General features: G+C 55.1%; 1 protein-coding gene across 1 annotated transcript in view; it reads right to left on the minus strand.

Moving 5' to 3' along the window:
• The window catches only part of TGM2 (transglutaminase 2), a 38266-nt gene that overhangs the window by 6055 nt on the left and 18374 nt on the right, over positions 1-13837 (minus strand). Inside the window, exons 3-10 of the mRNA XM_048819544.2 lie at positions 11013-11255; positions 9266-9384; positions 5608-5736; positions 4284-4461; positions 2570-2705; positions 2092-2195; positions 1241-1480; positions 546-818 (exon numbers count right to left, since the gene is read on the minus strand). Of these exons, the coding sequence (XP_048675501.2) occupies positions 546-818; positions 1241-1480; positions 2092-2195; positions 2570-2705; positions 4284-4461; positions 5608-5736; positions 9266-9384; positions 11013-11255 (1422 nt within the window). The remainder of the gene's footprint in view (positions 1-545; positions 819-1240; positions 1481-2091; positions 2196-2569; positions 2706-4283; positions 4462-5607; positions 5737-9265; positions 9385-11012; positions 11256-13837) is intronic.

The following is a 13837-nucleotide window of genomic DNA, read 5'->3' on the forward strand; positions in this document are numbered from 1 at the left end:
CTTTCCCAGAACACTGATCAATGGAAAACTTGAGCAGCTGGGCAGGGGGAGTTACAAGGATTAAAAAAATTAGCTCTTTGTTGAAAAAACAAACGTTAAGTCTTCCAGGGTTCTTAGATGCCCTGGTGCTGAGCACCTAAACTCCTAGGTGGACATGCCCCATTCTGTGCCCGACTTCAAAGTCAGTCCCTCTGTACCATACAGACACTGCCCTCTCCACAGTACAAAATGCTGTCTGAGAATGAGCTCAACAAAATGCCAGTTCTCCCACAATGGACAAAACTCTCTACAACGTTTGTCTGCGATCTCCCCTATGGTCTCAGATCCGGCTGTAGGATACACACAGAATGCTGAGCTGTGCCGCGCTTTGCAATAGATACAGCCAGAGATGGGCAGCTACAGAGGGCCGCATTGTCAGCTGGTATAAATCACTACGGTGCCACTGGGTTTAAAAGAGCTCGGCTGGTCTAGGAAGTAGAGAGTATTTTCTCTGCTCCGTTCTCCCTGCTTTATTTCCAGTGTCGTTCCTGGAGCCAGTCTCTTACCTGCATGGGGTAGGAGAATGACATTAAGAAGATCCTTCATCCCACACTCAGGGCCCATGACTCCATTGTAACTGGTGGTCCGGGCACAGAACATGAGCCTGTAGAGCCGTTCGGTCTCGGTGTTGTTGCTGATGACCGCGTAGACGTCAAAATCGCAGCCATTGTTCATGCCCTCGGACACCTTGATCTTGATGCTCACCCCCTTCTCCTCCTCAGTCAGGTAACTTTTCTGGAGTTCTGCTTTTGCAAACACTTCCCTTTCTTGGTCGGATCCTGCAGTGCATGAAAAGATTATTGTTACCAGGTAGGTCAACAAGATGCTGGCCCTGGAGCCCCAGCTGCCTTTGCCCTTCTCCCCACAACCATCCTGAATGTGACTGCTGCAGCTTGACCAATCAGATGCTTTATAAATTAGATGATTCTTGTCCAATCCTGGGGTCCCCCCCATTTTATCCCCCAGCACTTGGCTTTTCTTTCACTGGGCAGTGACCAGACCTTCCCAAGCTGCATCGTGCTTTGCCCTTCCTTTCTGCCTCTATTTCATCATGACCTACTGAGGTCCCTTCCAGTCCTATATTTCTTTGATTCTATGTGCTCAGTGGGAACTAGCATAATTCCTGCCCACAAATCGGCAGAAGAAATGAACACCAGCTGGCACCTGTCCCGCAGCACATCCTCCGACAAGCAGCACATACCCTCAGGATACTTGTAGTTGTGGGTAATGTCTTCTCTGGTATCTTTGCCCACGCTTTTTGTGCTCATGTTCTTTCCTACGGTAGAAGAGTGGATGGTCTTCTTTCTGGAGCCATCCTTTTGCAGCACCCAATAAACCACATCCGCATTCACCTCCGCAAAGACAAATGGGATGTCGTAATTCAGCCTCAGTTCACCTTCCTTGATGGCTTTGACTGGAGCTGGCCCACAGCAGTAAGCCCCTGGGGAGAAAGGAATCTGCATTAGTCTTCCATGTTTAGCGAGCACGGTCAGTGCACATGGGAATGCGAGCTGGGTGAACTGTGCCAGTCAGGATCTTGGATATGGTGGGTGTGTGCCATACACCATCTGGACTGCACTGAAGTATGTGGCCTCTGAAACCAGGCAGCCTGCCCTTTAAAAGCCAGGAGGGCTGGGAGCGGCCAGCTCTGTTCTGGAGAAGAGCCCGGCAGGCAAGTGCTGGGAATCATCCGACCCAGCTGCACAGCATCTAGTGAGTGGCTCTGATGGTTCCCAGCTGGGAGAATATAAACAAAGCCTAGCTCCACAAGGGGCTGAAAGGCCAGGAGGATGCTCTCCAAGTGCTGCACCAGAAGACAATGAGAGGGCAAGCAAGCCCTGTGAACCCCTGCCAAGCCTGGGGAAGGTCCTGACCATTACGCTGCTGGAGACCACGGGGCCCCACAACCTAGGTTGGGAGCAGGGCTAGTGTGCTATTTTTCTATTTTAGAGAATAAAAACGGTCCTGAGGTGAGGGCTACGAACAGAACCAGGCTTGGCTGATTGCTTTCGTAGGCTGTGATCAGGCCCACTGCCTATAACATCTCCTTACCTTCGCTCTTCTCCTGAGGAGTTGGATCCAAAGCCTGCCATCCATCACAGCCAGGGGGCAAGTCGGGCCGGGTCATCCAGGACTCCACCCAGCAATGGAAATTCCTGTAAGGAAAGCAAAGAGAGGAGAGAGAGAGAGTTGAAAGGTCATGTCTTCTGGATCCCTGACACAAGAGATGTCCAGCAGACTGTCCCAGAGGGTCCCAGCTTTCCAGCGCTATCTGCTAGGGACACTCAGGGGCTGTCTTCTGCCCCTTGCTCAATGCTTGCTGAGGTGGACATTGCCAGGTACCATTACTGATCTTACAGGGGGCCTCAGTCCTGCATGAGATCTGTTTGTAACTGCAGGGAGAATGTGGCCTGCATTCCTGAATAGCCCAGCTCCTGGCATGCCGTATTGAGCAATATTCATGTAGCCTGGGATATTATGATGAGCATTTCACCCTGAAGCAGTGTCCTTTGTTGTGGATGCTACTCACCATATCATGTCTTTGGATGTCTTCTGCAGGTTTCCCATTTCGTCTAGGTAACGGTCAATGACCAAGTTGCTGTTGGTATCGTGGGCGGAGTTATAATTGGTCACCACACGGGTGGGAATTCCCAAACATCTCAGGACTGGGGAGGGAGTGAGAAGGGGAGAGGTGAAGCCCGGTGCATTTTGTGGCTGGCTATTGGAATCTCTTGAACTGCACTTTCCATCCCAGGCTCTCAGAGTGCTGTCCAGTCCCTGAGCCTCACAGCCCCTCTGCAATGCAGGGAAGCGTTGTCCTAGCAGGTGCCCAGCCTGCTGTGCTGAGCCCAGAGAGACCATGTCACAGACAGTGGTTGTGGCCACAATAACTCAATTTTATTTTTTTTGCCAAAATGTCATACATGCTCCGGGGGAGGCAGCAACGATGGTGCCAGGTGGCCAACAGCTTCTTAAGCACCATGTCATCTGGCCATACACAGAGCAGGTCTCGCCCGACGTGACGCTCAGAACACAGGTGCTCCCAGCACTGCGCTGGTGGGGCTGGGATGGGGAGGAATCGTCACTAACGTTCCCTGCCATACCAGTGAGTCAGTGACAGAGCCAAGGATAGAAAACGTGGGTCTCCTGATTTACAGGAGCTAAAACACCAGGGAAGAGTTTTCCCCTTAAACAACACCGGCTCTGCCTTCAGCTTTGACAGAGAATCACCCTCTTTGCCTGCGTGAAGAGGATTTGGGGCTTTGTGCTTGAAAGCAACAGGTCTGTTCCACGCTCTGAGGTGGCGTCAGAGCTCCAGCCGGTGGAAGGATGTTCAGTGACACTGACAGTCTGTCAGGCTCTGATACTTCACTAGAAACAGGGCACAAAAGAGACTGGGGAAATGCTGTCCCGGGATTCCATGACCAGGTAGAATTTAGCATCCAACAATTTTATTTAATCTCCTAGCTGCTGCTTACTATAAATGGGGCACCCTTCAGAATATACCAGTAGTTTTAAAGTTTTGAAGGCCACCGGTAGGGGTGGGCCAGCCTCAGAAATCCACATATGTTTTAGCTATTTTCTGCCTCCTGTTTATGTACCCAGGAGAACGAGGCCAAACCCTCATGCACTTTGTCCCCAAGAAAAATAAGTGCGAGCATGTGTATGTGCGTCTTGAAAAATTTAAGGCCTGATTCTGTTCTGATTTGCATCAGCTTGACTCCCCTCACACTGGTAAGGTTACCTTTGATTTGGAGACTTTGTCCCTGTGTGTGCACATGGGGGAATGCCAATGAATTTTCTGTCTGTCATTCACATAGTATTTCTCAATGGTCTGTGTGGATTAATTACATTCTTTTAAACTATTCTTTTTGTCAGTCATGTAATACATGACGCTGTGCCCTGTGGCAGGGGGTGTTCTGCGTGCTGGGGGGAACGAGAGAAAAGTAACTGAGAAACCAAGGCGTTTTTTATTGTGTTTGCAGTTTCCTGACTAATTAGACTAACAGAGAGTGTAATTGGTAGGAAATCAGCACGGAGCTGACTCTCCCCTGCTGACCTGTGATGGGCAAGTCTGATTTCCCTTGTCTAACGCTATGGACCTCAGCAGAGTTACTCCTGCCTCACACCAGTGTCAGCTGGGTCACTGTGAGCCCTGGAATGTGGGGAGCGCGTGGGAATCTGAATGATCCAGTCCTGTGAGGAAGGGGGAATCGTCTGCAGCTGTCAGCTGGTCTCCTCACCTGTACATGCCACTGCCGCAAAGACCCAGCACTGGCCATATCGGACTGGCTGGCATCCATACTTCCTCCACCTCCTGAGAATGTCCACGCTCCCTATCCAGGACATGGGGCTCATCCCATCCTCATACTTATTGTCCCAGCGCCCTGCGAGCACCCCCTGATCATCATTGCAATTCACCTGCAACACAATAGATGAGATTCCTGGTGAGCAGAGTGTTGACTGCCCGTGCAGGAACAGAGGCCTCTGGGCCCCGGAGGGGGAAGGACTGGACTGAAGAGGAAAGAAGAGCATCTGTATGAAGTTCTAGGAGCTCCAATTCAACAGCACTGTGTCTCTGTCATGTATCCACCTGGAGCAGGTGAACAGGGCACAGGTTCCAAGCTACGGGAGCCCCATTCCCAGAGTGGCTTCGTAAAAAGATAATTGATTGCCTATCAGCCAACGAGGCTGATGGAAAAAGCAGTCAGAAGGGAAGCTGTGGGTGTGAGTTTGGACTGGATGCAGAGATCAGTGGAGAAACGGATTCATAACTGGAGGAGTCGTGGATAGAACCACAGAACAGACCAATGAAGGGTGGATGGATGGGTTTAGGGATGGAGAGAGGTAGAAGAGTGAGTGGATGGATCGACAGATGGGTGGAGTTTTTATACGTGAGAGGAAGAGAGAGCCACGTGGTCACTCACCTTTATTCCCCTTGCCTGCTCTCTGCCTACTAGCCCATCTCCCAACGCCCAGGCAGCTGCAGACAATCACCCTCTTAAAAGGAAAATCAGCCTGCCTCTAACACTGGCTGTTTGCAGCCCTTGGCATTCACCGTTACCACTGCAATGGGGTCGCCCCCAGCCGTATTCACATTATGCAAGCTGTGTACCATTGGCAGGAGCGCCAGTTGGGGGCAGGGCCCCTGGCCGGGGGGGAGAGCAAAAGTTTGCCCCAGGCCCATGTTTGACAGGGCCCCCAAACCTGAGCGTCTCTGTGACCCCCACAACTCCTGGAGTGGAGCAGAGCCACGGCTGTGGGGTGAGTGTGGTTCAATCGCGCAGACCATGTGAAAAATTGCGGGGGTGTCTAGTAGCCCCTATATACAGAACGAGGCGACCACGGCCGGGTCAGCTGGGGTGAGCGGTCAGTGTCGCCGCTGTCTGATGGTGCCCATAATACGCAGGGGCTGCCGCTGGCTGGCTAAACAGGGGCAGCTCAGGGAATACATGGCAACACATACGGGATCTGGGGGTGGGTGAGTGGAAGGGCCGCTGGACGGGTGGACCAGCCAGCAGATACAAAGCTGCCTGTTGGCCGACTCCGAAAGTGTCCCAGACTCACCATGGCGCTCACGACTCGGCCAATGTAAACGGGGTCATTGCGGCGGGAGCAGTCTCGGTTTTGGTCTCGAAGGAATTTGGGGTTTGTATCCAGCAGCTGAAGGCAGATGTTCACAATGTCATCTTCAAACTGGTGTGGTGGAGAGAGAGAGAGAGAGAGAGGAGAAAAGGGAGAGAGCGCAGTGAAGCCCGGGAGCTGGAGCTCGCACAGCAGGCTACTTGTCCCCCCGGGGTGGGCGAGCGTGCCCAGCAGTGGGACTAGGTTTGGGAGGGATAGAAAATAGCTATGTCCCAGGGCGGGAGACGTGGCAGGGGGACCCAGCCCCTCCCTCGCCTTAGGTCTGTCTCACTGTTCCAGTGTAACAAGGAGGACACATGGCGAGGGTGTGAGAGAGCCCGGGGGGGGCGGGGGAGGCATCCTCTACAGCTGACTGCCCCCAGACCCACCCCTTTAGGGGGCAGAGACTCTGCAGCTGTCTTGGTAGCTGGGGGTTACCCAGGAGTTTGCCCCTTAGTGTGCGGGCCACGGCCAGGACCCACAAGAGCTTGGACCAGCCCGGGGGGATCAGGCACTGACTGTCTCCCTGGTTCAAACGTCAGTGAGAATGCGCATTCCTGGCTGTTTCTCTGCTGTGTTCGCACCCAGCTCCGTACCAAGGCTCCGGAGAAACGCTTGGCATGTTTACTTAGGGAGGCCGCTCGGGGGACTTGGAAGGAGAAAGCGAGAGCCCGACGGGCTCAGTGAGACCGGTGCCCTGTCCTCAAGGCACCTGTGAGAGCAGTTCTGCGATGGGGCAGCACTGACATTTCAGAGCAATTTTATCTGACAGCCTGGGGCTTGTACAAAGGGGGGAGGGGGACAGGGAGTCTGGATGCTTTTGTCCATTTGTGCAGATAAGGAGCTGGTGTGTGCAAAGTTCAAGGCTAAGAATGGAAAATGAAATCGCTGAGCCTCCCACCCTCAGCACTGAGCAGACTGCTGGCGTGCAGCTGGGATGCCTCTTGGAAAGCCAGGTCATCAACCGGGCCCCACGCATCTGTGGGAACCCAGCTGCTTAGCCCCATCATCCTCACAGGAGTCACAAAATTTCCCTGAAGAGGCTCGGATCTCCCATGGGCCTGGCTGCCTCTTGCCTCTTTAGGAGCCTGAATCCACCACTTGGGCCCTCCTGACATCCGCAGCAGCTGCCCAAATTCCCTCGGCACCCACTGTTCTGCTCTCAGCACCTGACTGTACCGTTGGGTGCGCACACAGCACCCTTGGTGCTGCCCCACCCTGCCGCTCAGACTCCGAGCTCTGGCGGTCCCCACCCATCTCGCCAGCAGGGCCCCGTCAGAGCACACCTGAGCCCCCCGGATGAGTGCGTGTCTCCCCCGCCCCAGTGCAGCCGAGTGTGACAGCCCTCACCTGGGAGGTGGGAGGACCAGGTTCAAGTCCCTGGTCTGCAGCGGGAACTTGAGTGTCAGTGTCCCACTTCCCAGGGGAACACCCTACCCGCCAGAACACTGGATGTGGGGGCGGGGTGTCTCTTTCTGTCTGTAGATGGGGCTTAGGGCACTTGGCTCAGGATCCCCAGTGGAGGGAGGTGTCTGTCTCTGGCCAACCAGCTGCTTAAGTGCCTAATCCCACCACGTTCCCTGCCTTTCACTCCTGGCTAGCTTAGGCAGCTCCCCACCCCGCTGGTTTCTGAAGAGTCCTTACTTAGGGTTTGGCTGCACGGTAAGGCAGTGCCTGGCAAGGCAGGCCTTGAACGTCTTGCACCCCAGCTTGCACCACTCACGTGCTGTGTGGACAAACCCTTCAGCCAGCATCTAGCTCTCCCCCTGCGTTGTGCAGGGAGCCTGGGGCTGAGGGTTGCCCTGGGCAGTCAGCGCTGTAATGCTGAGCCCTGCGCTGCAGAAGTGCCTTGGAGGAGCTGGGCTTGAGTGACAGCTGCTCTTCTGCACAGCCGACCAGGAGCCAGGGAACTCTGGTGACCCAGGGTGGTTTTTGTAACGGTGGAGGAGGAATTTGCTGCATTCAGGGGTGCAGGGGCGGTGAATGCTAAGAGGTTGGAAATTCAGCTCCACCCCAGACAGGACCCTCTCCTGGGAGGTGCTCAGAAATCTGCAGCTCTGTTGTCTGCCTTGGGAACTGCAGGTCACTCACCCCACTCAGAATCAGCCCCAAAGAGAGAGGAGCCCTCTCGAGCTCACGGGTGGGGGAACGTTGCTGGGAGCCACTTGCAGCCCCAGGCCCAATATGACCAAAGGCATTTGAAATGCAGACATGACATGCTCTTGACCAAAATACACCCGGGCGGAGCTCATGGCGCTGGCAGTTCCCTTATCAGCACTGTAACTTGGGAGGGGAGCTGGTTATCTTACAAAGGCCCCTCCATATGTTTCCCAGACAGAGGGTGTTTTTGTCATTATTATGGAATGTTCTGTCCTGGCCTCTCTCCCAGGCCTCGTTGGTTAAGGATTTATGGGCTGCTCCTGGGATCTGAACGCAGCATTTTCGCCTCCAGAAATGAGATTTTAATTTGCCTCCAGCGGCAGGTGGAGTGAGATTTCCACTGAGGTGTTATCAGAGGACACAGAAATTGACACCTGCTGCCAGGCACATGGGATGGGACGCACTGGGGGAGCAGCGAACCCTGTTCTGTGTGTTGGGGCTGGAGCTCTGAACCGCCAGGTTCACCTACTGCCACCCACGTGAGATAAAAGGACGTTAGACAGGCTGCAGCTTTGCATTGGGGTCCTCCTCCTGTGTAGGGGGACTCCCCACCGGCATGAAGCCGCTCCACCTCCACCACCTAGCCGCATCTCCTCCTGCTCTAGGACCCCTCTCCCTGTGCCAGCGGAGACACCAGCAGAGGGCACGTGTTAAGGAGAGGCTCCGATGGGCCTGATTATCTGCTGGCAGAAGGGCCCAGTGGTGTAAGTTAAAGCTTTCGTTTATGCAGGACCCAGTCAGCAGTGATTAGCCCCCGGCGCTCTCCCCTCTCCACTGTGCCTGAGCAGAGCCTGGGCCCGGTGAGGAAGCCAGCCTGGTGTGGTCATGGGGGTTCTATGTGCTTCCCCACTAGCGACTCTTCCCAGAATCTTCTCATCTCTCCCCCTCTGACCTCCTCCTCCTGCCCCTCCAGCATCTCGGATCGTCATCCTTCGGGGGATGGAGGGGTGCTGGGCACCGCTCCCCTTGGACTCTCAGTGCCGGCAGGAGCGGACGGCAGACGGCTGGGGTGGAGAATGCTGCCTCTGCACAGCACAGCCCCCAGCAGCGAGGGACCAGGGCTGACGCCAGAAATGCAACGTCCCGCTTGGCCACGTGTGGCAGAACTGCCTGGTCACTGGGTCGGGATTGCTGTCTCCATTCTTCCAGGCCGTTAAGTGAGCCTGAAGGGGGATTGGTGACTTGGAGCAGGGGGAGGGATGTATCTTGCCATTCATGATGCTATCTGCCAGTAGCGGGTGGGTTCTGCTGTGTTTTCAGAGGGATCCTGCAGGCCCCTTTGAGGTGATATCCTGCATAATAGACTCTGACTAGCTGCACTGTGATGCTGCACCTGGAAGAACTCCGTGTGCAGGTTCCTCGGCAGAGATTACAGCCTGGGCCCCAAGTCCCTGTAACTGTGTTGCCAATTCAGGGCAGGAGATCAGGGCTGGAGACTCACCTGTCCGAAATTCCAGGGAATAGGGAAGATGAACTTCAGAGATCCCTGGTAGATGAGGCCCTGCTGCGTCAGCACGAACTCACACCGCTGGTCTTCAAACTCGAGAAAGACGGAGTCGTCTGTGGGGAGAAGGGAGGGAGAGGACAGGGTGAGACGCTCTCCCCTCTCGATCCTCTCACTCCAGCACCCACGAACTAGCCGAGACTTCTGGGAAAAGCACGCAGTGGTGGGCGGCCGCAAACTCGTGGAATAACTCAATTGTAGCCCACAGAGTTTGGGCCATTGCCGGAGCAGCACCAAGCCTAGGACTCACGGCCCAGGGATGCAGGAGAAAAGGCCCTGTGTGGTGATGCTCTGACCCCACTGGGTCAGATCCTCAGCTGGCATGCACTGGCATCGCCCCACAGCTGCCCCTGGAACGACGGTCCCACAGCTGCTGAGTATCTGGCCCATTGTGGAAAATGGCCATGATTTCCCGTGAGCAATGCTGAAGGAAATGAAACCGTGCGTGCTGCAGACAACATTTTTCATGGAATTAGCTGTAAAAGGTCAATGCAATTAGATTTGAATTAAAATGTAACATTGGGTGTGTGTGGGGGGGGGGTTGGCTTTGCTTGTGTGCTCTTCTCCGCCCCCACCCCCATCTTTTTTCCCACTGGAAATGGGGAGGAAGAAAAAGGAAGAGAGGAGGAGGGAGGAAAACGCAAGAAAATGAAAACTGAAAAATATTCCTGTCAATGAGATTTTTGGTTTTTCTTGTTTCAGTGAAAAAAGTTGAACAATGTGGCCAAATGTTTTGTGTCGTTTGTTCATTGCAAAAACTTCCTGCCAGCCCTGGTGTTCCGTGGGGGCAGTGGCCAAGTGAAACTTTCTAAACTCCTTATCTCTGAAGAGTCAGCACAAAATGCTTTGGAATTCAGGAAGTTTGTAATTTGAGGCCTTTTATTTCACATGGGTGACATCAGGCTGCACTTGGATGGGGGAGTCGGTGGGGGCAGATTCCTCTTACTGATGGGGAGAGCAGTGGGAGACAAGAACAAGGGGTGGGCAAGCAACCTGGTTGATCACTTGCCCAACCATGGCCAGACATTGGTCCCTCCCTCCACATGCTGCTGTCTGATCTCAGCAGGGATAGTGGTGGCTTTATTTGCACCCTGGCTGGCTCGTTAACATAGTGGCATTCAGAGCTGTGTGTTCTGCCCCATAACCTGTGTCCTGATGGCCATGGTAGCTGGGAGCAGGGCAGCGAGTGGGCAAGGGGTGGGAATTGAGATGTCCCCTTGCATCTGGCAGAGTTCATCCCGCCTCTGGATTCAGCGGCAAGGCTGGCTCCTACCTCCAGTCCGCGCTCTTCCCCATGCACCGGATTGCACCCACTGTCAGGGATTTTCCAGGGAGGGAGCAGATCTGCTCAGCCTTTGGAGAGGGACGCAGGCGTCCAACCATGTGTACATTCCTATGGCCTGGGAAGGGGAACCAGCGGTCTCTAGGGCTGCTGGCTCTAGGGTGAAGTTAGAGGGATCCTGGCTTGGAGCACAGCTGGGCCTGCTGCTGAAGCTCAGAGTCAGACCTCCCCTAAGTACTGGGTGTTTGGAGCTGGTGTTGGTTCAGCCCACCCAAGAGAGGCTGGCGTGGGCCATTCAGCTCCAGATTTGTGCAGTCCCAGGCAGAGGCTGTTGTTCCGAGTCTGTCCCATCTCCATTTTGGAGAGATCCCTGCAACTTAAATGGATGAATGAAAATCTCACCTGGACACCAAGGGTTAAAGAGCAAGATGAACTCTCCGAGCCTGAAGCTGGTGCCTTGGTATCCCATAGAGGCCTCCAGAGTCAGGGTATAGCGGCCGATCCGGGCGTCAGGAGGGGAGTAAATCAACAAGGAGAGAGAGGTTCCGTCCTGATGGTCCACGACTGCGCTCCATTCTGACGCCTGGAGGGCATCGGAGACGGGGAAATGGGACTTGGTTCCCGACGACTCGATGGGGCACGGCCCTGCCAGAACAAACGGCCTCGTTAGCACACCCTGCCTCTGGCCTCTCGCTTGGATAGTCCTGAGGACAATGCCTCTGGGGCCAGGGGAAGGACAATGCTCTTGTGGCTTCACCCTGTGTGAGCACCGCTCGAGAAACACTAGCCCTAGGATGCACCAGGGGCTATTCCAGCCTCCCGTGGCACAGCACCCCTCACCCTTTGCAGACATGTCCCGCTGGCCCCCGTTCTCCCTGCATTGGCTGTAGGTAGCTCCCCTTATTGAACCAGCTGAGGCTCAGGCCCAGTGTTGGCACCGCGTCTGCCTTCACTGGCCCCACAGCAGGGCAGAGGCTGGGGGCGGTGGTGTCCTGAGCAGACCAGCATGCGGAGGGCAGGTGAGGCTAAGTGGCTGGCGTGCTGTGTGCGGGGGACTGCACCTCCTGCAGATGATTCTCTGCTCCCAGGACAGAGGAGCCACTTGATGGGTGATTCACGGGGGGACAGAATTCTCCTGATGCTTTCCTATGCGGCTGATGCACGTGAGGGACTTGTCAGCGTGGCAGGCAGACAATGGGGACCCCATTGCTCTGCTGGCTGGATTGGTATGTGATGAGCTGATCCCCTGCCTGCTATCATGGGGGGATGTCTCACGAGACCCTGGCGGACAGGGGCCTTTAGCCATGGGTAACATTCAGGCCCCAGGAGATGCACGGGACTGGAATTTCCAAGCTATGCGGTGCCCTGCACACACATGGTTCCTGCAGCTGGGGACCCAGGGTCCTTTCCAGTCGCTCCCCATCAGCCTGTCCCTGGTCTGTACGCCCCTTTGGCTGTGATTCTGTCTGTGATTCAGTCTGCTTCTGCTCCTGAGTGGTGTATGGGGGGAATGGTTGGTTCATGCCCCCCACCTCACCCTTTTGTGGACACACCAATGGAGACCCTAAGGGACGCACCCTGGGGAGCTCAGTGTTCAGACTGGGGCACCCCAGGCTGTCTGTGTAGTTGGGGGCCTTGTAAGCTCAAACTAACAGCTCCCCAAATAACCATTTCTGGGTCTGCAGTAAGTGCCAGGTACAGCACCCAGATCCAGGACTGTGTGAAAGCATCTCTGCCAGCTACAGCCAAACATCCCATAGCAGCGCACCACAGCGGAGCATCACTAAGCCCCTGTTACACTGCGTTTCCACTCGCGGCCGAGCCCATCCAAGCTCTCATTCCAAAGCCAGCCGCTCTGGAACCGCAGGCGGGTCCCTGGGCGTACAATACACCCCCGTGAGACAAGAGCCCGTGTCCCTTTCACAGAGCCTGGGCCCCACCTAGCACTCTTCACTTCCAGCGCCTAGCAGTGACATTAGTGCTGCCTTGGAACAGCACACCAGCAGTGCGCACAGCTGTCCTTTCACTCTGCTCAGAGTGTTACTCCTAGTGCAAGGAGCCGTCCTGGAACCAAACACTGCTCCTCCCAGAAACGGAGAGAACAGCTCGGACCTGGCCCTCCCCTGTGACTGCGCCCTGTGTCCAGGCAGCTGCAGTGACTGGCAGATTTCATTTCAAGTGATGTTCTGTGTGCAGGCTTCCCTCCCACACTGGGAACTCTGTGTTATGCTGGTCCTGGGCCCACACTCCACCGCTCCAGCGCCCTGCCCTTGCTGGGGAGTAGAACTTCATGACCAGAAATACACATGAACTAATGAGAGTGACACACTTTCTCCTCCTTTCTCCATCTGCGAGGCCCGGGGAGAGCTGACCTGGCTTGTTCAGACGCAGCTGGCTGAGCAGTTTCCCTTTTCAGCCCTGTTCCTTACTCATGTTCCCAAGGAATCCCCCTCCCCAGACAGGCGGAGGGAAACTGCTTCCTTCCCTTGCTCTCCCCTGCCCCCAAACCATTCCGGAAAAGAGCCAGGGGAAAGCTCTGCCTCCTCTCCACAGAGATGCTAATTCAGTGTTGCGAAGAGCAGAGGGGTGGGGACGTAGGTCTGTTATTGGATCTGTCCACACAAGGTACCCACCTGGAACTGCTTTAAAAATAGACACTGTCTGTTTGCACTGAAATAACTCCCCTTCCTTGCAGGACAGGGCTATTAGCAAGAACTCAGGGTGGGGATGACTTGGTGGCAAAGGCTCAGGTTTGGACTACATGGACTGCCTGGAAGAGGTTTGAAGCTGGCAAGGTAGAGACAGCTCTGTCCTGCTAGCCAGGTAGGTAAATTGAGGTCCGTGCAGTTTAGGCCCCCAAACGCTGAGCCCTTCCCTGCTCTGTGTAGGTTTTAAAGAACCCCTAGCACTTTTCTGCAAGAGTAGACATGTTCGTCCCTGTGGCCAAAATGTCAGTTGCCCGCCACCCTCCACCCCAGAGGTAACTGCGTTCAGTTGTGCTCTAGGGACACGCTTGGAACACCCTTTGGGATCACTTGGGGTGAAGGCAGCGAGCAGCAGGTCAGTGGTTGCTGCGTCTGTGTCCAGAATGGCCTGGGTCACTCTGACAGGGAACGTGTCTTTCCGCATACATTTACTGACGGCACGCAGCAGGTGTGTATCACCTGTGTGGCTGCAGGGAGCGGGTGGAGACCTGAGGGCCCCAGGAGGTGCGAGTGCTGGTCTTG

The sequence above is a fragment of the Caretta caretta genome, chromosome 13, assembly GCF_965140235.1.
Source record: "Caretta caretta isolate rCarCar2 chromosome 13, rCarCar1.hap1, whole genome shotgun sequence".
NCBI classification, from domain to species: domain Eukaryota; kingdom Metazoa; phylum Chordata; order Testudines; family Cheloniidae; genus Caretta; species Caretta caretta.